Genomic DNA, 26,555 nt, shown 5'->3' on the forward strand with positions numbered 1-26,555 from the left:
AGTTGTCCTCCATACACATGCTTTAGCACATGTTTGTCCATACTCACACACATGAAGATGCATATGTATGTATGTATGTATGTATATGTATATACACATGCACCCTATTTGTGGGGCACAGCCCTGAACTGAGAAGACTAATTCCTGCAATCTTCCTATCTAGAAATGGGCAAATTGCTTTTAGGAGCAGAGCCTGAGAAATCAGAACTGACTCCTATCCAGGAGTGGGCTATCTGCCTCTGGCAGCAGCCTGCGGAGAAAAGAAACTGAAGTTTAGGTTCAGCCATTAGTAAACCTGCTGTGTCTGCTGTCACCGTGGCTCTGTGGTGGGCTTCCTCGGCATCCAGGTGCCCACTGGCACTTCCACCCAGTAATCCATGACTAAGTAGTGCACTGTGTGAGCAAAGGGCGAGACCCTTCCAACCTTGGGTAACCCTTAAACATTTGCTCAAGGAAGGGATTGTGGAGAATGACCTGCTGGACTCTGCTGATCCAGACCCACGTGCACCCTGTTCTCAGACGCAATCAGAGTAAGCTGACCTCTTGTCTCCAACAGATCTTGGCCCCTAGTTACTGACCTCGTTGTTTTCAACACTTCTGTGGTCAGCCCTTCTCACACAAGTATGCTTGTTCTGAGCCGAGAGTCCAGTGAGCTCACTGTGGATCTTGGGCAAAGAACATAGCTGAAGATCAGTGAGCATCTCCAAACACTGCTGGTCAGTATTGGTCAGCTGATCACTGGATGCACAGATAATGAAGTTGGGGTACAGTCACTCATCACTGAGGCAGACTTAAAAACACACCTAACATGGCTCAGGGAACCTTGTGGAAGAGGGGGCGGAAAGACTCTAAGAGTCATAGGGTGGGACATCATGTCCAGAGGCCTTGCCTTTCCTCAACAAATGACTGCTGCTCCCATAATGCACACCCACAACCCCATGGGGTACCTGCAGTCTCACTGGGAGGGCCTGCAGCAGGCTGGGGCAGGGACGAGGGTAAGGATGGCACCAATTCATGATGTAGCCATACTAAGTATGTCTACAATTAATAAGTAAGAACAAATGGAAGCAAAAGAAATATGGCCATCTGTGCATTGCTTTCAGAGCACATTGCTTTAAGAGGATGGATTACATAGTTGTAACATTAACCTTAGGGCAAGATACAGGTTAGGAATTTAGCATCTCATAGCAATAATCTTGGAAAAGTTATTTGTAAGATCCATAAGAAATTTTATCACCGTTCTTTTCCATAGTTCATTTTCATATTTCCTTGATGTAGTTCATTCCCACAAAGTCATTTGCACATATTCAGATCATACACACACTCCAAACAAACAAAAATAAATACAAATTTAAAAATCACCAGAAGTTATGAGAGGATGAACCACAGAAGCAACCCTGCTTGCACTGCTTACTCGATGGTGGCGTGAATCGAGGACGCGTGCGGGAGGCAAGCACGGCCCGACGCTGGCCCTTCGCGTGCTGGCTCCCCGCCGCGCAGTCTATCCGCACCGCGGGACCGCGAGGATGAGAACCAGCGCCCCACGGCACTTCTGCGGACACAACTCCTAGTTGGGTGTGTGTGAGAGACACGAACACTTTATGATAAGACAGCCTTTGGGGAAGGTCGTTTTGCCGGCCTCCTGGCCGCTAAGTGCTCTGCGCACACGCGAGTCAGGTCTGGCTGAGCTGGGGACTGCAGTCGGCTGTGTGCGGAGCGCATCGCCGTCTCACCGTGTTTTCGAGTTATCGTGGGATCATCGGGTCACAGCGTAAGCTTGTGTTAAGCCGAGGAGCATGTGTGGTGCCCAGACCAAGAAGCAAGGCCCCCTTACGCGGAACTGGAAAGGGCTTGGGGGCAGGCCAGACAGTGCCGGTGCCAGGGCGGAAGCTCACCTGTGCCCATGCTCTTCAGGGAGCGCGCTGCCCAGGAGCGCCCGAAACACCGGCCCCAAAGGTGGACACTGCTGGTGCCAGGGCGGAAGCCCACCTGTGGCCATGCTCTTCAGGGAGCGCGCTGCCCAGGAGCACCCGAAACACCAGCTCCAAAGGTGGACACTGCTGGTGCCAGGGCGGAAGCCCACCTGTGGCCATGTTCCTCAGGGAGCGCGCTGCCCAGGAGCGCCCGAAACACCGGCTCCAAAGGTGGACACTGCTGGTGCCAGGGCGGAAGCCCACCTGTGCCCATGCTCTTCAGGGAGCGCGCTGCCCAGGAGCGCCCGAAACACCGGCTCCAAAGGTGGACACTGCTGGTGCCAGGGCGGAAGCCCACCTGTGCCCATGCTCTTCAGGGAGCGCGCTGCCCAGGAGCGCCCGAAACACCGGCTCCAAAGGTGGCCCTGGATCTGCTGGTCACACATGCGCAGCTGATTCTGCATTGAAAGAGGAGATATCAATTGCAAGTTCCTCTTTGTTTTGGCTTCTAGAAATTAAAATGAAAACAAAACAGCAACAAATAGGTTGTTTTCCAGATAAGGGTCATATTACTATATTGATGGCTGTTTTAAATGTATTTATAAACTGAGTGAAAAGCAAAGGATTATAAGAAAGGTGAACATGGCAAGAACACTTGTCCACAACTTCACAATATTCCCTCTTGCACTAATGTTCTCGTTGGTTCTCCCAGGCCCCGTGAGGTGCTTGTTTCCTCACAGGAAAATGTGGAGGCAGGTTTAAGGGGTGAAGACTTGTGCGAACCGTCCTGGCGGCGCGGCAGAGCGGCTGTGGGTCTGAGGACACACGGCCACCGTTTCAGCACTGTAGGCAAAAAGCACCTTAATTTTTAAGTATTTCCTGTAACTCTTTAAAATCTAGTCACGATGCTATACTTTGCTTGAAAACACATTATTTTACTTGTGAAATATTGGGTTTTACTTATTCTGCATTTATTTATCTACACACACACAAACACACACATACTTCTTTTGGAGTAAGATAGAAATAATTTAAATTTATTACTGCTGAGTTTGACTGTGGCAGAATAATTTAGGGTAATGTTTATAACATTAATTTTCTAGAAACAGGAAAGTTCAATTGTCTATTTTCAAATTCCAATTTTCATATATATTATATGAAAATGGACACATAAGCACACTTGTCCACCATGTTCCAGGAGGAATGTGAAGGGCTTGGCCTAGAAAAGAGTGACCCACAAGTTTTCTAATAATGTCATCAGTTATAGCACTGAATTAGTTCCAACTTTTTATTTTTATAGAAATTTGAATCACTGACATGTTTATTCTAATCAGTCATTATTCTAAATATGTACTGAAGACATCTTCTTCCTGAGGAAAAATGAATCCATGTCAAATCTTGGCAAAATGCAGTACTGCAGTCTTATTTCCATTAAAAACAGGGCTGCTCAGGTAAGCTCTTGGTGTTCTTCATGCTGCAGTCTCTAAGATCAATAGAAGATCTGAGAAAACAACAACAACAAAAAACAATAGCAAAGGGAATAAAACTGACAGAGTGCAGCAGTTTATTTCAAGACTATCAGTGCTGAAATCAAACCCACTGCCTATAGTTGAGTGAGTGCTCCATACAGCAAAGTGAAATGTGATGTTGGAAACTAAAGAACAGAGGCACAAGAGGCAAATGGATGGATATTTGTGCAACAGAGAAACAGGTTTCTCCTTCTTCCCTCCTTCCGTCTCTCCCTCCCTCCTTCCCTCCCTTCTTTCCTTTTTTTAAAATTTTTTTTTAATATATTTTTTTAAATTATTTATTTATTTATTTATTTGAGAGCGACAGACACAGAGAGAAAGACAGATAGAGGGAGAGAGAGAGAATGGGCGCGCCAGGACCTCCAGCCACTGCAGATGAACTCCAGACACGTGCGCCCCCTTGTGCATCTGGCTAACGTGGGACCTGGGGAGCCGAGCCTCGAACCAGGGTCCTTAGGCTTCACAGGCAAGCGCTTAACCGCTAAGCCATCTCTCCAGCCCCCTTCTTTCCTTTTTATTCTTCTTTTTTTTTTTTTTTTTTTTGAGGTAGGGTCTCACTCTGGCCCAGACTGACCTGGAATTCACTATGTAGTCTCAGGGTGGCTTCGAACTCATGGCGATCCTCCTATCCCTGCCTCCCGAGTGCTGGGATTAAAGGAGTGTGCCACCACGCCCGGTACATCCAGCTTGCTAACAGCAAAACACGAAGCTCAAGCTTTTTTTTTTTTTTTTTTTTTTTTTTACCTGTCACTCATCCAGAGAAGCTGCTTGGGCGTAGCTCAGAGGTAGATTCAGCCCAACTACAGGCCCCACGATGCTCAGCCAGGATGTAACGTAGTTGACATTCCTAGGAAACAAGTGAGGTGCACATAGCACAGGTGTTCCTGGCATAGCGTTTGGAAGGATGGTAGAACTTCGGTTAGTCACCAACAAGGACAGAGAAATAAGGTTTTCTTTTTTCTTTTGAGTGAGAGAGACAGAAAGAGGGAGAGAGAGTGAATGGCCCCTGCAGGGCCTCGAGCCACTGCAAACCAACTCCACACACATGCACCATCTTGTGCATCTGGCTTACGTGGGTACCGAGGAATTGAACCTGGGTCCCTAGGCTTCACAGGCAAGTGCCTCAACCACTCAGCCATTTCTCCAGCCCCAAATAAAGCTTTCTTCAAAGACGTGGGCCGGAATTTCAACATTCCTGAATAATTGCCCTATTGCTTGCCTCAGATTTTGAGGATCCCTCACTGTGGTAGTTGAAAGACAAGGTGACATTGGCGCTCCCCTTGATGACTCATGTTGAGGTGGCTGACTGGACTACTTAAAAACATGGTGCTAAGGCAAAAATGTTCAGATTCCAGTCCCATTTCCACCACTAACTGGCTGCAAGACCTTGGCAGAGTCACTTAACTCTTCTGTGCTTCATCTTTCTTCTCCGGGACCTGAGTAGGACAGACACTATAAAAGTCCCACGTGTTCATACACCTAAAACGTTTAGAGTGGTACTTAGAACACAGTAAAAGCCACCTCGTTAGCCATTCCTGTAATTATTACAAAGAGTATTTCTTTAGCCGAGATTTTACAGTAAGGAGATTTACACTTTTAAAATCAGAGTAGAGGCCAATGCGTCTTGACAATACTCTTTACCTACTGATTTTCTGAGAATTCTTCAACATGGGAGTCATGAATTCATTTGTCTTGCATGGATGTAACACAAAAAAGGGTTGTCCAAGTATTGGATGCTCCTGTAAGAACCAGAACAGTATTTGTGATTTCCTTTGAAAAAGTTAAAATACACAATCTGAATTACTTTATTAAAAGAAGATTCTTTCTTAAATTTCAAGTAAATGAATCCATACAGGTTGGTTTTCTACTTTGAAATACCATTTATAATCTAAACACAAGGTTGCGAGGAGCATTGGTCAACAGTATTGTCAAGTAAAGTACATGATATGTTTGCATAGTATAAACCATAAGTACATTTTATTAGTTCTGTCTTTGTGGACCAATGTGTCTCACTGGTCTATAATTTTTATTTTTACTTTTGTTTTTCAAGGTAGGGTCTTGTTGTAGCCCATGCTGACCTGGAACTCACTTTGTAGTCCCAGGCTAGCCTCGAACTCATGGTGATCCTCCTGCCTCTGCATAGCAAGTGCTGGGATTAAACTCACAGTAGTCCTCCTACCTCTGCCTCCCTAGTGCTAAGATTAAAGGCGTACTGTCACAGCTTTCCACCAATGTTAATCAGTAAGTGAAACCTATCCTGAGGGGTGGTAAGGGAGAAAAATCTGCAGACTCAGGAAGTCAGCAAGTCTTGGAAAAGGTTACAAGAGCTCTCTCTAAGACTGTATAAAGGGAAACGACTAGGTGGGGTGAGGCTGTCCAGTCCTGCAGCCTACACATGATGCTTGGGTACCAGGCCGAGCTGCCTGCAGGGGGCGCCTGAGCTCTGGAGGTGGAGCGCCTGGGAGTTGTCACCCGTGCGGCTGCCTGCAGGGGGCGCCTGAGCTCTGGAGGGGGAGCACCTGGGACTTGTCGCCCGTGCGGCTGCCTGCAGGGGGCGCCTGAGCTCTGGAGGGGGAGCGCCTGGGACTTGTCACCCGTGGGGCTGCCTGCAGGGGGCGCCTGAGCTCTGGAGGGGGAGCGCCTGGGACTTGTCGCCCGTGTGGCTGCCTGCAGGGGGCGCCTGAGCGCCGGCGGGGGAGCGCCTGGGAGTTGCCGCCTGCGCTGGGGAGGGCCTGCAGGGCGCGAGCCGTCACGCGTGCGGCCGCCTCTGGGTCTCCATGCTGTGCACGCACAAGCCATCACGCAGGGCTGGGGGAAGAGCGTGCGTGCGGAAAGCCCAGCGTGGGAGGTTGTGGTCCACCACGTGATGACGCCTCTGGGGTCTCCTCAGGCCTGGACGGGGACAAGGAGCTCGCGATGCCGCCACGGGGAAGCTGTCTTCCAGGACAGGAAGAGACTTCTTTGGGTCTTTATTGCTCCCGTAAGTAAACCCAATAAACTCACTGATTCCCCAAACCGTCCTTTGTTCCGCCGTCTGTGCCCTCGCTGGGGAGAACGAGTGCTCACTTCACCCCAGGGACAGTGCTCTCCCGGAGCGCACACACAGTACGCGTTACCCATGTGCACACGTGCAATCATCAGCAAACAAAGAAATACAGTAAGAACTGGCGGGGACAAGGTGCTGGACTTATGACGACTTCAAATCAGCTATTACAAATATGTTCAAAGAATTGAATTGTGTTTACAGAATTAAAAGGGTAAAATTCTGATTGTGAGTGTGCAAATCGAGTATATCAATAGGAGAAAGAGAAGCGCAGAGAGAATGAGACGGTTCTATGGAGAGCGCGCTGCCAGAGCCTCAGTTACAGCATGCCCATAACATGACCCTGGGAGGGAGAGGAGACAGCGTTAGCATAGACAAAGCACCCAACACATTTTGGCTGAAAACTTCAAAAATGAGAAACACCATACATACCATGATCAAGGTAGCTGAAAGCCAAAAACAAGGAGAAAGTCCTAAGCACAGCGAGGACCCCGCCTCCACTTGGAGAACGCTCCAGCAGAAGCGCAGTGGCCCTCGAACTGCCCCGAGATTCAAGCTCCAGCAACACCACATTCACAATGAGGGCCGTATACACGTGATTCCTGGGAAACAAAACTGCTGGCTAGCATATCTGCCCTGTAACCTTTAGTCAAGGAAGTCCTTTAAGAAATAACACCAAGTTGGGCGTGGTGGATTACACCTTTAATCCCAGCACGTGGGAGGCAGAGGCAGGAGGACCACCATGGGTTCTAGGACACCCTGAGACGACAACGTGAATTCCAGATCAGCCTTGTTAGAGAGAAACCCTACCTTGAAAAACCAACCAACCAACTAACCAACCAACCAAAAAGAAATAATATCAAAGGATAACTCAAATCCACAGAAAAATAAATGAAAGGTCCCATACATGGGGATTAAGATACCACAGCCAGGCATGGTGTAATCTGTGCACTCAGGAGGCTGAGACACAGGACAGAGAATTCAAGGCAACCTAGATGACATAGTGAGATCCGATTGCAAGACGCGAAGACATGATTTTTTCCTTCCCAGTAGTTGTTTTTTTTTTAATTAATTATTTATTTATTTGAGAGCGACAGACACAGAGAGAAAGACAGATAGAGGGAGAGAGAGAGAGAGAATGGGTGCGCCAGGGCTTCTAGCATCTGCAAACGAACCCCAGACGCGTGTGCCCCTTTGTGCATCTAGCTAACGTGGGACCTGGGGGACCGAGCCTCGGACCGGGGTCCTTAGGCTTCACAGGCAAGCGCTTAACCGCTAAGCCATCTCTCCAGCCCACCGGTTTTTTAAATGACATAAGACCATACAAGCACAAGCCGTGGCTCGGGAGTGATGGGTCACAACACAAGTGGACCGCATGGCAGCAGCCCAAAGGAAAGAGAACACACTGAAGGAGGTGGCCATGTTAGGAGAGTCAAGTCCGTGTCAAGTGTCCCTTATCCTCAGACCCCAAGGGTTTTGGTTTTGAGAGAACTTAGAATCCAAATGCTCAATTGGACTGTGAAATCAGCACTTTAAGTATATTGTTAATAATAAGCATTTTTTTCTAGCAATGTGTCAAAAAACATTCATAATTAATTACATGGTTAAACTGTACATGTTTCAACATTCAATGCTTTCTAAAATGTATTAGTTTCTCTTAGCTCTGGAAAATTAAGCAAATCATTAATTTCTTTGCAAATACAGATGGAGCATTAATTTTTAAAATACTCTAAATATATCCTTTTCCTAATCCTAAATGCTTAGAATGAAAAGTGTCTCAGAGTTTGAGGTTTGGGGTTTGGGAATATTTTCACAGATTTACAAGTGGAGTATCTCTTACCTGAAAATCTAAAATCCAAAATGCTCCAAATTTTGAACTTTGGTTGCTTTTCAAAGCCTTGGGGGCTGGAGAGGTGGCTTAATGGTTAAGGTGCTTGACTGTGAAGCCTGAGAACCCAGGTTCGATTCTCCAGGACCCACATAAGCCAGATGCACACGTGGCACATGCATCTGGAGTTTGTTTGCAGTGGCCAGAGCCCTTGGCGTGCTTACTCTTTCTCTCACTCTGTCTGTCTCTCTCTCTCAAATAAATAAATAAAAACAAATGTTAAAAATGTTTTGTTTTTTTTTTCATTTCTTGGATTTTAGAGCACATTTGAGAGTTTTAGAGACAGGTCACTCAAGCTGTAACATACAAAACTACTGAAGTGTGAAGAAAGTACTCATGTCACACTATATAGAAAAGTTGTTTGATATGATTTAAATTCATATACTCTCATTCGTTTGACAAGCAATAAGTCTTCTTGTCTGTTAATTTTATATGACATTTTTTGTTTTGTTTTTGTTTTTTTTTTCCTGAGGTAGGCTCTCCTATACCCCTGGCTGGCCTCAAGCTCACTCAGTAGCTAAGGATGACTGTGCTAGTTAATCTCGGACTGTCAACTCAACAGGATTTAAAATCCCCATAAGACAAGTCTCTGACCACATCTGTGAGGCATTTGTAACATTGAGGTAGTTGAGTACAAAGTGTTTGTCATTCAGTCTTGCAGCCTGCGGAGGAGGCAGAGCTTTGCTGGAGGAGGTATGATGCTGGGGGCTGGGGGGATCCTTGACGTTCCTTTCTGAACCCAGCCCTATTGGGTGCTCACTAGCTATGGTCACTCTTGCTGCCTGCTGCTGAAATAGGAGGGTGTGAGCCGGTTTCCTGCTCTGGCTGCTTTCTCCACCGTGATGAAACTTCTGGAACCTGTAAGTCTGAGATAAACTCTCTCCTCCCATCAGCTGCTTCTGGGCGCCTTGTCTGAGCAGTGAGAAGTTACCCTTACACACCACGACTGCAGGCCGTGCCACCCATGGGCCGCGGTCCTGGGCTGTGTAGAGGGGAGAGCTTGGGTGGTCACTTTCTACTTCCTGCTAGTGTGGCCACGTGACCCAGCGCCCGGCCTAGTCCATGCTTTCCCCCGAGGCGGACTCGACCTTTGGAACTGAAAGCTGAAAGAAATAGTTTTCACTCATGGTTGCTTCTGATGGAGGATTTGTCCCAGCAACCAGAAAGGATTGAATACAGTGATTCTGAACTCATAAACCTCTACCTCTATCTTCCAAGTACTGGAATTCCAGAATCCCAGGCACCAGTCACCAGACCTTGATCATGGAAATCTTGTTTTTATTTTTTTAATTTTTTTTATTTTTCCTTCTCTCTTTATTTTTCAAGGTAGGGTCTCATTCTAGCCCAGGCTGAATTTATTTATTTACTTATAAATGTGTGTGTGTAGGTGTATATGTGAAAGAGGGAGAGAGAGAGAATGGGTTCACCTTAATTTTTTTTTAATTTTTATTTATTTATATAAGAGCAACAGACAGAGGGAGAAAGAGGCAGAGAGAGACCGTGCGCACCAGGGCGTCCAGCTACTTCAAACAAACTCCAGATGCACGCACCTCCTTGTGCATCTGGGTTATGTGGGTCCTGGGGAATTGAGCCTCGAACTGGACTCCTTCACAGGCAAGTGCTTAACCGCTAAGCCATCTCTCCAGCCCTGGGTACACTTTTTTAAAAAATTAATTACTCTAGCCCAGGTTGACCTGGAAGTCACTTTGCTGTTCCAGACTGAACTTGAACTCACAGCAACCCTTCTATCTCTGCCTACTAAGTGCTGGGCTTAAAGGCGTACACCATCATGCCCAGCTGTTCATGTGACCTCAGCCAACATTTATTTTCAGTCACATTCAAGTCCAGGAACTTGTATTTATACCAAACAAGGAAGAGGAGTTACACACATTCTGATGTATGTGATCAGTATTAACTGGACAGTATTCTCTAATAGCCACTTTCATGCAATGGAGTTCTTTTTATTTAAGACTGATGCAATCTGGAAAAAAATTATCTGCATTTTCTACTGTTTTCTTTAGTTAGTGGTAATTAGAGATGAAGGTAATCTTTAGTTGGTTAAGGAATTATGTGCCAGAGTTAAAGAAAAATCTAAACTCCTGTACCTAATCTGCTTAACATACCTTTTTAAGAAATGAAAGACCATCAAAACTGTAAGGATCTTTTTAGTGAAATTTCTTCGATAATTCAGGAGGTAAATTCATGTGATAGTGCTACCATCTGCTGTCAGTACTAATGAACTGAGCAAATGTGCACTGAGAAAAATGTACGTGTGGAAATGCACACAGCCAATGAAGTGTGTTAGCCTCACAACTTAATAAACAGTTCTCCTGGAACAAAGTTCTGCTAAATGGTTTTCCGTGAAAATAGAAATGATGGGTCAGATTTCTATCTCTGTAACTCCAGAGGAGTTATATAGATAGGCACATTCCCTTATGAAATTTAATTTAGCAATGGTTAAATGTCTCATAAAATAAGCCTGACATGAATACTGTGAATTGGTTTTAGAACTATTAGATGTGACTATCAGAAGGAAATGATAATACTGCTCCTTCATCTTACATGTAATAAATGTGATGAGTTACTTGGTTCATTTCTTAATTTTCTTGGCTCTCCAGGAAGGCACAAATATGATTTCACATACCACATTTTCACCCAGTTTCATATTCCAGACTGATCAAATTTGCCTTCTACTCTGGGCGCATTTCTTAGAAATGGAGGGAGGTGCCCCCTTCATCCCACACCCTGTGTGGGGAAGGAAAATGAGCAGCTACAGGAGCCGGCAGCGTTCTCAGTGCTTTACAAAGGCCTCCGACTGCAGCGGCCCTCCGAGGAGGGCTTCACCTGGCTTAGCACCATGCATGCAGTCGGGGGCCAGGCCTGTCCACAGCACCCACGACATGCACGCTCACGCTGCAGCTCTGCATGCTCCTGGCCGAAGTGCTATCCAAGACAGCTCTCCTTCCCTCCTTGGTACCCTCCCCTCACAAGCATTCGCTTATCATAAGAGCAAGATGCATCCAGAATCAGAAAACGGAGAATGAAGAAAAGGAATTTCCTTCCAGTCCTTTGGTTACGCGTGTTTCCATTTCTGTTGCTTCTTATGCAGCAAACACACTTGTTAAGCATTGGCTAAGCACCCGTCCTGCCAGTGACTGTGCTGACCCTCTCCAGGCATTGTTGTCTTTTGTTTTACTTAATTCTCTCACAGCCCGTTTCGACAGTCTCTTCTTTCAATGTTATATTTTTACTCAAATATGCTCAATTTTTTAAACTGTGAGATTATACTATATCTATCAATATGATAATTCTTTAGGTATAGGATTGAACACATTTCCCTCTAAAGAAGTTCTGACATGCTTCTGCATGGTGCTAGGAGAGATTACAGTTTCATACCAACAGACACTTGTGTTTAGGAATTTTCTAGAGAAGTTTCCTTTTCTATTTTCATTGGTTTCTGCATATTAAGGCAGAGAAAGTAAAATGGAAGAGAAAGACATTTTTTAATTATAGAGAAAATGATGAATGGGAGTCTCATTTATACAAATTGGTAAAGGAAGGCCCCTTTGCAGCAGTAACATTTGAGCAGAGACCTGACCAAACAAAGAACAGGCCAAATTCACTGTGGAAAGATTTCATTTATGATGATTCAGAAATGTGGAATATAATCTTGGAGAAATGAAACTATCATTTGCATGTAGTTTATTATCAAATACCTTGCTATTCCCCAAACACACTATTATTTATTTGTAAATTTTTTATTTACTAGCATGTGTATGTGTGTGTCTGAGAGAGAGAGAGAGAGAGAGGAGAGAGAGAGAGAGGGAAAGCATGCCACACTCAAGTGTCCATCCAGCTTTATATGGATGGCTGTGGAACTGAACCTGGACCAGCAGACATTGATAGCACGCACATTTAAACACTGAGCAATCTTCTTAGCCCCTTATTTCTTATCTGTAGACCCTTTAATGACTGGAATTCTCTATCTTCTTTCTTCACACCACTGCCTGTTTCTCTTCTATAGACCCCGCTCAGCTTTCTTGAGTCTCAGCCCTGGGTCAGGCACCCTCCACCCATGTTCTCTGTGTACCCCTGGCTCGAGCCACCTGCATAATCCACACTGTTCCATGAAGGCAGCTGACTGTTACAAGCATGGACCTCCACTCTTCTCTATTTCTTTAAGGGCGCAGGAACTATTCTATTATTTTAATTCCAGCACCCAAGGCAGTGCCTTTCATATACTCAATGAATATTGGTTTAAATATTCATTTATGAGAGAAAGAGAAGGAGGAGGAAGAAGAGAAAGAGGAGGAAAAAGGATGGGGAGGGAGGAGAAGAGCAGAGAGAATGAGTAGCCAGGGCCTTCAGCTGAAGCACACTAACTCCACATGCATGCACCTCTTTGTGCATCTGGCCTTATGAAGGCACAGTGGAATCGAACCAAAGCCATCGGGCTTTGCAAGCAGGTACCTTTAACCACTGAGCCATCTCTCCAGCCCCTCAAGTATATCTAAGAATGAAGGTTTAAGAACATAGCAAGAAATACCTTTCAACATGTAATTTACTTTAAAAACTTGTATCAAATATGTAATATATTCTAAAATCTATCTTTTTATCTTTTTTCTTTTTTCTTGGTTTTGAAACAGTCTCACTATGTAGTCCAGACTGGTCCTTCTGCCTTGGCCTTCCAAGTTCTGAAATTACAGATGTGCACCACCATTCCTGTCTTATTACTAGTTTCTATGTAAACAATAATTTTTATCTTATTTATATTTATTTATTTGAGAGAGAAAAAGAGGCAGTCACAGAGAGAAAGAATGGGCATGCCAGGGCCTCTGGCTTCTGCAAATGAACTCCAGATGCATGTACCACCCTGTGCATGTCTTACATGGGTCCTGGGGAATCTAATGTGGGTCCTTTGACTTTACAGGCAAGCACCTTAATGGCTAAGCCATCTCTACAGCCCATAAACACCTCAAAAAAACGAAACACGGCTGGACAGATGGCTTAGCCATTAAGGTGCTAGCTTGCAAAGCTAAAGGACCTCGGTTCAATTCTGCAGAACCCATGTAAGCCAGAAGTACAAGAGGGCTCATGTGTCTGGAGTTTGTTTGCAGTGGCTGGAAGTCCTGACATGCCCATTCTCTCTCTCTCTCTGCTTCTTCCCCTCTCTTAAATAAATAAATAAAAATAAAATATTTTTTAAAAAGTCTGTCTTGTTTGGTTACAAATACTGTCACCTAGCCTTCCTCTGGGTCCTGGTGCCCCTTTACTCCTGGCACTCTGGCTGCTGAGGTAGGAGGCCAGCCTGGGGCTAGAGTGAGCTCCAGGTCAGCCTGGGCTGGAGTGAGACCCTGCCTCAAAACAAGACAAAAAGGATATTATTAGCTGATTGAGGCAATCCCTTTATGTTCCAAGAACTCCCTGGAAATAATCAACGCCTACATAATAGGAAATAGCAAGGTATGAAATGGAGATAATTATATTTTACAGTTACTGAAACCAAGGAAGGAAAGAATTAGGTTAGCATACATTACTATCCCTTGCTGGTGACGAGAATGCATACAGCGAGATCATACTTAAGAAAAGCACCATGAGAAAGAAATGACAATGTTTTCTACTTCCAGGATGGGCAGGTGAGTCAAATTAGCCATGCTTCCCTCCATGTTCGCCTGTAGACATTTTGTAGCCCAAAAAATTGAATGGTGTTTGGGAACCATGGTTTTAAAAACACCATAAAATAGTTCTCCAACTTTATACACTACACAGATACCACCAAGATTTCTAGAAATTTTATTAAAAAGTACAGACATCATAGCAATAATTCTTGGAGACCACCTTGTGTACTAACAAACCTTCCTTTCATGGCTCCAGAGAGAGCCCAGAAAGAACTACTCTTTTCCTGCATAAATCTAAAAAGGGCCCCTCCTTGGGCTTCCCAGAGTCCCAACTCCAAGCAGCACAGTTTGAATATATTTACATAGTCTATGGATTGTTGCTTTAAGCAACATGATTAATATGCGAGAGCGCCGAGTTCCCAAATGTATTCAGTTATCAATTGGTTGTATATAATTTAATCTCTCTGTATTTGGATATGCAAAATGGAAAGAGCACTGCTGATCTTCCCAGAGTGAAAGGGAGATAACCACCAAGGCCAGTACAAAGCTTGCTGGAGGGAGGAGCTTATGCAAATGTCTGCTAATTAAACAGTCACGCTGCACAACTAGGTCAGGCATGATCATAAGACCGAACAACTACCCCAGCTCTCAGCATCAAGAAGGAAAAACGAGCCTGGATCGTAGCAGCACTTGTTGCATTTATACTGGGCTGAGCTGCTATAGTCCACCGTGGAACACAGCATCTTCCAGATCTCCAAAGAATTCCTTGACAGAACATAAACTTATCAGAGACAATAGCTAAAGACAGAAACAAGAAAGGAAGCCAGCTACTAATGAAGAACTGGTAAAAAGCTAATCAAAGCTCTCATCCAGAGAAAATGAGAAAATCTGAGGCTCAGAATGATTTTGTATATTGATGAGATTTTTACATAGTGTCACAGAAAGAAAAATAAAACAGATTTAAATGAAGACAGAAAAGGACTCTGAATGTCTGTTTGAAAGTCTTATTATGTTCCATATCAATGTTTTTATTAAAATGTCTTGTTCTGGTGGAAACACTCATTAAAAAAAATACCTCTGTTAGCAGAGGACCCTCTGGGTTTTTGTGCTTGTCAACACCCAAAGTGTGGGGAGGGCCCTTACCCAAGTGATAGTGCAGGCAATGGGGAATGAAGGATCCCACCTATTTTTCTCCAAAGGTTAAACAACAATAACAACGATAAACGAAAGACAACCCAATTTGGGTGTTAAGGGGGGGGGCAGTTGTAGGGATTAATAAGGAACATAGCCTAAGCATGTTAGAGAAAATTCCAGGGAAAACGTAAGGTCAGAGTGATGAAACTGCAGGGCACATCTTTAATCCCAGCAGCGGAGGCAGAGGTCAGAGTCCACCCTGAGATTACATAGTGAATTCCAGTCAGCCTGGGCTACGGTGAGACTGTACCTTGAAAAACAAACAAACAAACAATAAGGAAGTAAATGAGATGAACAAAAACAACAACAACAAAAAAGATAAAACAGGAAGGGAGTGGGAGTAAGTCTCAGAAGTGAGGAATGAAAAGGCAGAGCGGCTCTCGCAGCAGGATCGCAGGACCATGAGGAGGATCTGTTGTTTGCTACTTGCTTGTTCGTGGAGCCTGGCCTGAACTCCTAGCTCGGCTGCCCACCCGCTGAGACTTACAGGCAGGCCTGACCACCTCAAGCTCAGCTGCAACTCCTTAACCTTGCAGGTTCCTGGTCCCCTCTCCCAGCCCGAGATCAAGTCGGAGTGACCCACATGAGCACTTACTGGGCGCGTGTGGCTCCCTGGGGGAAAAGGCAGTCTTTCCCCAACCACAAAGGAGGAGAAAAGGAAAGAGGCTGAGTTCAGACAGGAAACACAGGCACCGTCATGCAGACCCATTACTGCAGGTGTGTGAGGGTGGTCCCTGGGGACGCGAGGCCAGCAGACAGAGCTGCAGAATGAGAGGAAGCGGACCAGCACGAAAACACAAACAAGCATCCTTGTCAGAAAGGCCAAGAACAGAGGAACGGAGCAGTCTGCCCAAAGGGAGAAAACTCCAACTCTACATCTGACCAAAGATTAGTATCTATGATATACAAAGAACTCAAAAAACTAAGCGATAAGAAATTGAACCACCCAATAAAAAATGGACTATTGGGGCTAGAAATACGGCTTAGCAGTTAAAGTCCTTCCCTGCAAAGCCAAAGGACCCAGGTTCAATTCGCCATGACCCACGCAAAGCCAAATGCACAAGGTGGTGTGTGCGTTTGGAGTTTGTTTGTAGTGGCTGGAGTCCCTGGTACACCCATTCTCTTTCTCTCTTCTTCTTTCTCTCTCTCTCAAATAAATAAATAAAATATTTAAAAAATGGGCTATAGAACTAAATAGAGAGTTCTTAAAAGAAGTAATATCAATGGTAAATAAACATCTAAAAACATGTTCTTGGGCTGGGGAGGTGGCTTAGTGGTTAAGGCGCTGCCTGCAAAGCCAAAGGACCTCTGTTCAATTCCCAGGGCTCACACAAGCCAGATGCACAAGGGGCGCGTGCATCCGGAGTTCGTTTGCAGTCGCTGGAAGCCCTGGTGTGCCCATTCCTCCCCCCTTCTCGCCTCTTTCCCTCTCTTAAATAAATAAATACATACATATAAATAAAAACATGTTGTACATCCTTAGCCATCAGGGGATGGTCAGGCTTTAAAAAATATATTTATTTATTCATTTGCAGGGAGAGAGAGATACAAAGAGAGATATGGTGACAGAATAGGCACACCAAATCCTCCTGCCACTGCAAATGCACTCCAGATGCATATGTCACTTTGTGCATCTGGCTTTACATGAGCAATATGTATTATCCAATTTATTTTTCACAATCCTGTTCTCTTCCCATTTTGTAGAAACTTGCTCAGCGGAGCGGCTTACACAAAGTAAACTCCTATGTGATAGAGTCAAGACTTACATTCACATCTGGAAATAGAACTTGGGGGTGGGGACGTCGCCCCGAGGGAGAACACTCGTTCAGCAGGATGAAGCGCTGGGTTCAACTCCCAGCATGGCAACACTGAAGACAAAGAAAACAACTTAAAACAGAAAGAAAAGCTTAAGCTTTCCAGTGCCAGGCTCACTAAAACTAAATATAACTTACTCATAAATAACCAACAGGGGTACATTTATTCAGTTTTTATCTTAAAGCAACTGGGAATCTGTGGTTTCCAACCATCAATTCTTTACCATTTTCCTTCCACTGTATTACAGGACAGTGGTGAGTTTTGGTTCATTAAGTCTCAGATACATACTAAAACAGGGATACCACTTTTGAGCTGGATATGTTGAAGAATGCAACAATGAGGAATTCAGCATAAAATTCAATGATATTCGAGAAAAAAATCCCATAAAAATTCTAATTTATTGATAACCAGGTATTAATATCTGGAAGCTATCACATAGAAAGATATTTTACGAGCAATATAAAATAGAAGCCTATTAGTATCACTGCTTTTTAGAATGGTGGCAAGTACAATTTTAAAACAATAGAAAAACAGTCGGATAGATCTCCAAGATCAGTCGTTAAAGTACCGCAATAATCCCCTTTAGATGCATGCGGCCAGGTGCGTTTCTAATGAAAGCACTCCCGGGCACAGCCAGAGCTCCTGGCTGCCATGCCTTTTCCTCCTGCCTCTTACCTCACTTTGATAATAAGAAGATTCCTTTTATTCCCTGAAGCAGATTTCCCAGTGACTGCGTTGAGCTAAAATTAGTTTTTCTTTTAGATGCTCTCTCAAAAGAGGCTCCATGAAGAAAATTCCCAAGGATGTGATAAACTCATTGCAGAATCTGTGATTACCCCTTCTAATAACGAAAAATGTTAGGTAAAGAGCTGACCTATAAAACTTAGCTACTGAGAGATATTTTTCCTGCCTCCCAGAATACTAATAATTTGAAACTAGGAAACAACAACAAAAAACAATGCTATTTACAGCTTAAAGTGAGAAGATATCTGTCCAGCATATAGAAATATAATCCTGGAGGTTTTTGTCAGATAATTATTGCATTCTGCAAGCAAGTATTGAAGAAATTAATGAATAAAGTAATAGAGATGGAAAAGAACATTGAGTTATTTCTTTCCTTTTAAGATGAAATTAATTAATTATTATTAATAATAATTTGTACATGCATGTATGTGCCACATGGATGGGTCTGCAAATATCCATCTGGCTTTACATAGAGGTCTGGGGAATTAAACCCAGGCAGGCAGGAAAGCAAGCACCATTCACTTCTGAACCATCTCCCCAGCCCCATATTTCCTTTTCTGTTTTTGTTTATTTATGAGGTGGCTCTCAATGTCTCTTCTGACTTGGAATTCACATTTTGGCCTCCTGAATGCTGAGATTAATAGCATAAGCCACCATACCCAATTGTTTCCTTTTTATTTATTTATTGTTTTTGAGTCACGGTTTTGCTACCTATTCCAGCAGTTCTCCAGCCATCTCCCATCACAGGTGTGCACCATGAGGCAAGCAGGTCCCAGGTCTGAGGCTAGTCTTGATTATATAATGAGTTTATGGGTAGCATAAGATACAAAGTAACCTTGTGGCTCAATATTTCCTGTATCTCTTAAATTATTTCATATACATATTTCTCTATATTTTGTATAAGCATTGTAACTTCTATAGCTATTTAATATTTAACCTGGTTAATATATCATAATACATTTTAACAGTATTTCATTGTTCAACATTTAGATCGTTTTCAGTTTTATATTAGTATAAATTGTGCAAGTATAATCTTTTGTGGATCATTTCCTTACAAGGAAATTGTCATGAATGCATTAAAACAGTGGGAATATTTAGATCATATTAACTCTAAAAAGATTCAGTTAATTTATTTTGCCACCAGTACAAGCTGCTTTTTTAGTCCCTTCCTGTTTTAAGATCAGTGTCAGTATGGCAACCAAATTTCCTCTGAAACATTTCATGTAAATATCATATAGACTATAAAAACTACAGGCGACTAGCTTGGGCTTTATACCCCTTTTGACTTGACCACAGGAATGAATGACGATTTGATAACCGATGGAGGATACCCGATGGAGAAGGGTTAGTGCTTGGGGAGGCCGGGATGACTCTTGAGTGACTGTAAATATATAAAGTACCCCTTGATAATATTTGTCCTGATTGTCTAGGACAAGAGTCAGTGACTTAAAAAAAATAGTATGTTCAGGGTTGGAGAGATGGCTTAATGGTTAAGGTACTTACTTGAAAAGCCTAAACACCCAGGTTTGATTCTCCAGGTCCCATGTAAGCCAGAGGCACATGTGTCTGGAGTTTGGTTGCAGTGGCTAGAGGACCTGGCATGCCCATTCTCATTCTCTATCTTTCTCTCTCTCTCCCTCTCTATGTCTCAAATAAATAAATAAAGTAGATAAAAATGTCTATATATATATATATATGTTCAAAGGTTCTACTCTCTAAAGGCAGGTCTGCATGGTCTGACACAAGTCTCCAATAAGCTGTTGGTTGGGTCTGATATGGTCATGAAAATAGACCATAGCAACTCACGTTAAAGCTCCAACTCTCCTCAGCCCTTGCATGAGCTCGCATATGACAATTGTATTAACACAGTACTCCTTGGAAAAGCTTCATTTTTCTTGAGGAGGGTCTAAAAAATAAAAATAATAAAGTCTAAAAGCTACCACACAAAACTGTATAGTCATTAGTTTCAAATATGACTATGCTGGCATGAAATTTGTCTACCAACAAGGTGACATCTAAGTTTTCACATGAAATGACACTAAAAATGAAGACAAAATTGCACATGCTAAATTGATGTAAATATAATTAATAGCAAATACACTTTAAGGCATGCATATGTTTAATTTTTAAGGTATAAAACAGCTGACTTCTAGCATGATCCTCATAAAAGGCCAAATAGCTATTCTTTCTTGTTCTAGTTGGCACATCTCCAGTAGCCATGCGGTCAAACCAAATGGGAGTACCATCCAAACAGGCAACTTCTCCATCCCAGCCACAGGCAGGGATTCACTCATCCAGCCTCTCCTGCACCAGAGCCTGGGCCACCCAGAGCCTCCTTCCCAGGCAGGGAGGGCCTCCTTCCTGAGCAGAGCTGAGCAACCTGGAGTGAACACACTTTCTCGGGGGAGCACTGGAGATGTCTCAGTCAGGTACATACATCTTCTGCAGCCTCAGTTGATTTTCTGCCACATAACCTCAGACTTCTATAATTCACTTAGTTTTCAAACTTGTACAGAAAGTATTATTCTTAAGACTATCAGATACTTAGAACATAAAGATAATTTTATGCCTTTCCTTTCACTTACATTTTTTACTTCTATAAATCAACGTTGCACCTAAATGTTATTAACTTTTTAATTTGTATGTACCTAAATCTAATATAATCTAATATGTATCAATCTCTAAGTGTTTAAATTGATCTTTAAGGTTTTCATTAGTTCAAAATGATGTTATTCCAGTGTATTGTAATAGTGACAACTGTGAATATACCTATTGTATCACTCTCTTAATTGAGTTTAATTGAAAATAAGCACCCACCATCATTCATTTAAAAAAATATGTAAATTGGATAATTTATATTTTTCTTTGTATTATATCTTCATTCTGCTTCTCTCAAAGAACTTTATCCTAATGTATATTTTATGCTTAAAAGCTTATTGATTATCATGTAAAACTAAAATAAAAATACAAAGAAAGGGTTTATGCTTTAACTTTTCTGTGATCAGGCTGTGGTCACAGGACATCGGAATACCATGCTGGAACCAAAAGGGAAACTCGCTCCCTCCTGGCTAGCCCTGACCGTGCTGGCCAGCCCTCTGCGAGCTGCTGGAGGACCAAGGCCAAGAACAGCACAAGCAAACAGTGGACCCTGCAGAGTACAAATCAACCAGCCGGACAAGAAGTGCCCACTTGTGCCCAGGGAAAGAGGAGCAGGGGCGAGGGGCAAAAGAGTACAACCTCTTATATAGAAAAGAATATGTCTGAGATATCTCTATCACACCCTCCAAGGCTCAAGGTCCATTGTGGAAGAGGCGGCAGAATGAATGTAAAAGCCAAAGGAAGGGTAGGACTGCTTACACTGCAATCTTCCACACGCAAGATGGCCTGGATATCCATGACCTCCTGGCATTACCTACACAAGACCATCATAATAGGAGGAAAAGATGATGACAGCAAAATAAGAGAGACTGATTGGAAGGGAAAAGGGATTCAAAGGAAGGTGGAATTGAGAGGGGAGAATGAGAGTGGGGGTAATTATCACAGTTTATCATCTAAACTTACGGAAGCTGTCAATAAAAAGTTTAAAAATATGATCACTAGTGCTCAGTTGGCCAAAACAATATATCTTTAAATTTCAATAAACAATTATACAAGATAAAAGTAAAATAATTTTGGAAATCATGAGTTAATAGCATAATATAGTATATATAATTTATAGAACACAGTACAGTGCATAGGTACTTTTTTTTTTTTTTCAAAGGTAGGGTCTTGCTCTACCTTAGGCTGAGCTGAGCTGGAATTAGTCTCAGGCTGGCCTTGAACTCACTGCAATCCTCCTACCTGAGCCTCCCAAGTGCCGGGAGGTGTATGCTCCCACGCCCAGCATACTTTCTCATATAACACACACCTTCTTCATGTATGTATTAATCAACTTAAGCCTCTCAATATCCTACTAACATTTGCATTCTATAGATGAAGAAACTATGTTGAAGAAAGCTTAAATGTCTCTTCCAGGTCACATAGTGATTAGGCTGCAGAGTCTGGATCCATACATAGACCATCTATCTCTATATCCCAGGGCTTTAACTACTGCCCTTTACGCTCTACTTTTTTTGAAAGTATTTATTTGCAAGCGTGTGTGTGTGTGTGTGTGTGCGCGCGCGCATCTCCCTGGGCCTTCTACTCTTGAAAATATTGGTTGTAGGGCTGGAGGGATGGCTTACCTGTTAAGGCGTTTGCCTGCAAAGCCAAAGGACCCTGGCTTGATTCCCCAGGATCCACGTAAGCCAGATGCACAAGGTGGCACATGTGTCTGGAGTTCATTTGCAGTGGCTGGAGGCCCTGGACACGCCCATTCTCTCTCTCTCTCTCTCTCTCTCTCTCTCTCTCTCTCTCTCTGTCACTCTCTCTCTTTCTGACTCAAATAAATAAAAAATAAATTTGTTTTTTAAAAGTATCGATTGTGGCTTTAAGGGAAGAGGTTGTGAACTTTCACCTTTGTCATTGCCCTGGCTGAGCCACGCATCATGGCAAGGGGCAGATGCGAAGTGTGCCCTCCTCCGTACACTGGGGAGGCTGCAAGGGGACAGGGAGGCCCGCGCCCTCTCAAGGAATTCATTCCTTTAGAACTTGCATGTCCACATATCCTTTGAGAAGTCTTCATGAATGAACGCCTAAGCGAATGAACATAGGAGTCCAGCTTAAAGGCCAATGATCTACTCAATCTATGATTCAATGAAAATTAGAGAAAGTTGTCAAACATTTTTAATGCTTTAGAAACGAAATTTAATTAAAAGTTAAATTATTTTAACCCTTTAATTTTATTTTAAAATGGCAGCTAATTTCAATAATTTGGAAAGACACAAATACTAAAATATGCCAGGATGGTAATAAGCATGACTATAATCTACATGGTAGGTTATGATTAGATGTAATGCATGAGGAGACAGTAGGTCAATAATAGAGTCATGCATAAAATGCTCCTCTCAAAGTCTCTATTTGCATTTCTATTACTGGAATCATTTCCTCATAATGAAGTTGCCATGAGAGAAGCCCTATTACTAAGGAATCACTGTTACAGAAACAGCATTACTAAAGCATTGCTATGTACAGGACTTTTATTAAGATGATACAAGTTATACATCATCGTAATAAAGTTTCTATTATACTCCTAATTGCATAAAGCTGTGTTTGAGTATGGCTATGCCAGAGCTGCAGGACTTTTAATAAAGTATCAAAATAATGCTTTGGTGGTGATAGGATTGTGTGGAATACTAATACTTCAGGGAAGACTGAACTGACTAATGGATGATGTTTCTTTCACTGATTGTACATGGTCTACTAAGAATTAAAATGAAAAAAGAGGAGGCGTGAGAGAAGAAGTCTCAGGCGATGTGCTAATGTATGTACTGAAACATACAGCAGTCCTCTTTAATAAGACAAATCAGTATCTCCAAGTCATTTACTCATCTAAGAGTTCAAGCTGCTTAATATAAGCATTTATAATTATGATCCCTAAAAGGCTTAATGCTCACATTGATGGAGGGCTGGCAATCAGAAAGTTAACTACACAATCACAAAACCCACAAGTACGCAGACACATCTTGGGAATTGCCTGTTGGGAAAATTAGTAAAGACATGTGAGTTTTAAGAGATTACACTTACACCACACACACACACATACACACACAACCAGAGAGAGAGAGAGAGAGAGACAGGAAGGGAACTGACTTTAGAGATTAACTCTTCCTCAAGGAACAGAGGTTTAAATACTATTTCTAATATGCTACTGTGCGTAGACAATGTTATGATACTTCTAAGTTGTAGTTAGAACATAGAATTGGACTTAGGTTCACACTACAGAATTACAATATACTTGTTCAAATGTTCTTTTCCATCATTTTCTCTAATGGAGAGTAAATCATCAGCTGTTCCTTCTGTAAACATATAGTGTTCACCACCAGAGACCGCCAGAGAGCCACCCATTGCCCGCAGTCACTCCTTATATACCTGCTGTTGTGGAAGCAGGCAAGAAGACCCCTGGCTGTCTGTAGGGTGCTTGGCATGAGCTAAAGGCAGCAGAGGCCACAGCCAGTGGCTCTGCCATGGCCATCTTTTCTATTCAATAATGGGGCCAAGTCCATTCCAATTGTGAGACAATTTGTAGCGTGTCTAACAAACAGCAGCTGGCTAATTTGGAATCTGCTTGGAAAGCGAAGTGCTCTTCGTCTTTAAGAAAACTCCTCCTTTCCACAATGCCTTCTTCACTCTGCCTTCCAGATGTGATGATCTGCAAAATTCCTGGCGGGGTCAACTTAAAACCCAAGTCATACTATTTCCTTGCTAGGTCATGGGATCAACGGAAAATGTGAACAGAAGTTCAATCTCAGGCTATGATCCCCAAATCTTTGCATTACCTGAGGGGACATTATAAATGTTTTTGATTACATAATTACTGCAGTATTATTTTTCAAGATGGCAATAATTTTGTTCATTACATATGTACAACTCAAACTAATTTTCACTGGCATCATGAGGGCCTCTGATCATTTCTGAAATAGCCACAAAACCTGGAATCCTTTGCTGGGTATAGTGACACACACCTTTAATCCCAGCACTGGGGAAGCAGAGGTAGGAGGACAGTTGTGAGTTTGAGGCCAGCCTGAGGCTACATAGTAAATTCTAGGACAGCCTGGGCTAGCGTGAGACCCTACCTTGAAAAACAAAAACAAACAAAAAAGGTTCAACTTGGAACCTTTGCACACTGAAGAAGTAAAAGGGCTTAATTATCCTATCGTTGACTAAATACCTGTCATACAGGGACGCCCAAAGTGTCTGAAGAAAATTAATCTTCTAAGAATAAAACTAGAAAATTCAAATCATGTAATTTTGAAAAGAAAAGTAATATACTTTTAGCATTCAATTAAGCTTATAGTTTACATATTGCTGTCCGAGTTTTAAGACACTGAGGGTGGTCACCCCATTCCATTTAACCAGGTCTTCCAGAGATGGTTTCATTTCCCCTGTGACAGGAATAGAAGCTTTGGAAATCTTAGAAACCTGGGTAGAAAAGTGTTCATTGATGGATTTCTTTGGAAAGTACTTATATCCTAGTGTCCTTACTCCTTCATCTCTCCAAAATATTTTGTCAGCATCTCCCTAAAGCAAAGCTTTCCTTCAAGCTTTCCCATTTATCACTCCCTCCTTGGTGACAAGCAAGCTGTCCCACACATGGGAATCTCTCAAGGATTTTCCCTCAAACTTCCTCTGTTCCAGAATCTCCATCTTTTTGCTCCTCACTGAGCACTGAACTACTACCAAATTAGTAACCTGATGTCACTTCCTTGCTCAAAATCATACTTAATATGCATCTCGGAATAATAATTAATGTGGGTGACCTGTCCATGTTCCAAGGCGTTTACACATGCCCTAAAGTCTGGGATTGGCAGTCCTCAGTAAAAACCTACATCTACATCATGACGTTTAAATTGTATAACCCTCCCTTGTTTTGCCTACATTTTTTCCCCAGTCTAAACATCCATCAGAGTCCTTCTAATCACAGAAAAGGATGAAGGCTTCACTGAGCACCTACCAAATGCCGAAGCATCATCGGGCCTCACATCGCACAGCAGCAAAACAACAATGGGGCTCTTGTGTTGCTTACCCTCTCTCAGCTACGGCTGGTTTAGGGCCTGCCACACCCTCGCCTGTTGCTGCCTAGCCGAAAAGCCATGCAATTCCACTTACAGAAGTCTGGCTTGACATGCATTTAACATTCCTACTGTGGATCTTTTTCTCAGCTCCCAGTGTACCTATTATTTTCTCACTTCTGTGCTGTTCTTCCTATCTGGAAAGTTCCTCTAAGACACTATCAAATCTCTCTATGTCTCTCTGTCTCTGTCTTGTGTCTCTCTCATCGTTTCAGCTCACAAAAATGAGCCTGGTACATTATCACAGCCTGCCTGCAGCACCTGTATAAGACATAGGGGTTGCTTCATTACGCTGCTGTGCAACATTATTATTGTTGAAGTCTTCTGTGTCACTTATGTGTGATCACCCATGTTTGGAGAAAGGAGATCATGCTACAGATTTCTGTTTCCTAAATGGTGCTGTCTCTCACGATGCCTTTTATACACACCACCACATCTCTATTTCCTAGTTATTGCTGATTGATAGCAAGCTACGATTCTCCTGAGATGATGTAACTTATCTTGAACATTCAGGGGAGATCCGAAGAAATTTCAAAGAGGCTTTCTCTGCTTAGGGATTGATAATACAACCGAGGTGATGCACAACTTAGCAAACCAGCCTACCCACTGTTATTCATCATTCTGACGGCAAGCCACAAGTGTGCAGACATTGGCATGCAGACAATATGTAATAAGAATGTTGCTATTCCACACAATAATTTGCTTTTGCTATCTGCATACAGTAGAGATTGTATAGATACATTCTTATCTGACCAACCTTCATGTTGGTACCTGAATGGCAATCTTTGGAGGCAACAAAGAGTATCTTAACATACAGAAACAAACAAAAGCAGATAGTAAATGATAATGATATATGAATGTAACCTTGTTTGGTGCCATTAGTCACTGTAAATGCATTTTCTCTCTCGCATCTACATCTATAACTCTCACCATCATTTCTTCACAGAGTAAACAAATGCTGCTTATACAGCCTGTCTTCGGAGGATTTTCTAACCTACCAACTTGCTTAACAGAATTAAATGTCTTGTTAAAACCAAGTACATGGCATACAAATTATAATGCTATTCTTAGGACCATATCCCGGATGGTGTGACTAAATTTC

At 42.8% G+C, this 26,555-nt stretch overlaps 1 protein-coding gene across 12 annotated transcripts in view; it reads right to left on the reverse strand.

Annotated features, from left to right (window-relative positions):
- The window catches only part of Atg10 (autophagy related 10), a 276,423-nt gene that overhangs the window by 8,453 nt on the left and 241,415 nt on the right, over positions 1–26,555 (reverse strand). For 2 of the 12 annotated variants that reach the window (XM_045134442.1, XM_045134449.1), the window contains one exon: positions 481–2,371. The exons of 1 other annotated variant lie outside the window; for it this stretch is intronic. In XM_045134442.1, coding sequence (XP_044990377.1) covers positions 2,099–2,371 — 273 coding nt within the window. In that variant the 3' untranslated portion in view covers positions 481–2,098. Of the gene's footprint in view, positions 1–480; positions 2,372–3,187; positions 3,415–4,186; positions 4,327–5,083; positions 5,182–16,951; positions 17,054–19,550; positions 19,651–26,555 lie in introns of those variants that run through there. 9 more of the 12 variants (XR_006633516.1, XM_045134446.1, XM_045134448.1 and 6 more) reach the window with 9 other exon arrangements.

This window comes from Jaculus jaculus, chromosome 14 (assembly GCF_020740685.1).
Source record: "Jaculus jaculus isolate mJacJac1 chromosome 14, mJacJac1.mat.Y.cur, whole genome shotgun sequence".
Taxonomy (NCBI): domain Eukaryota; kingdom Metazoa; phylum Chordata; class Mammalia; order Rodentia; family Dipodidae; genus Jaculus; species Jaculus jaculus.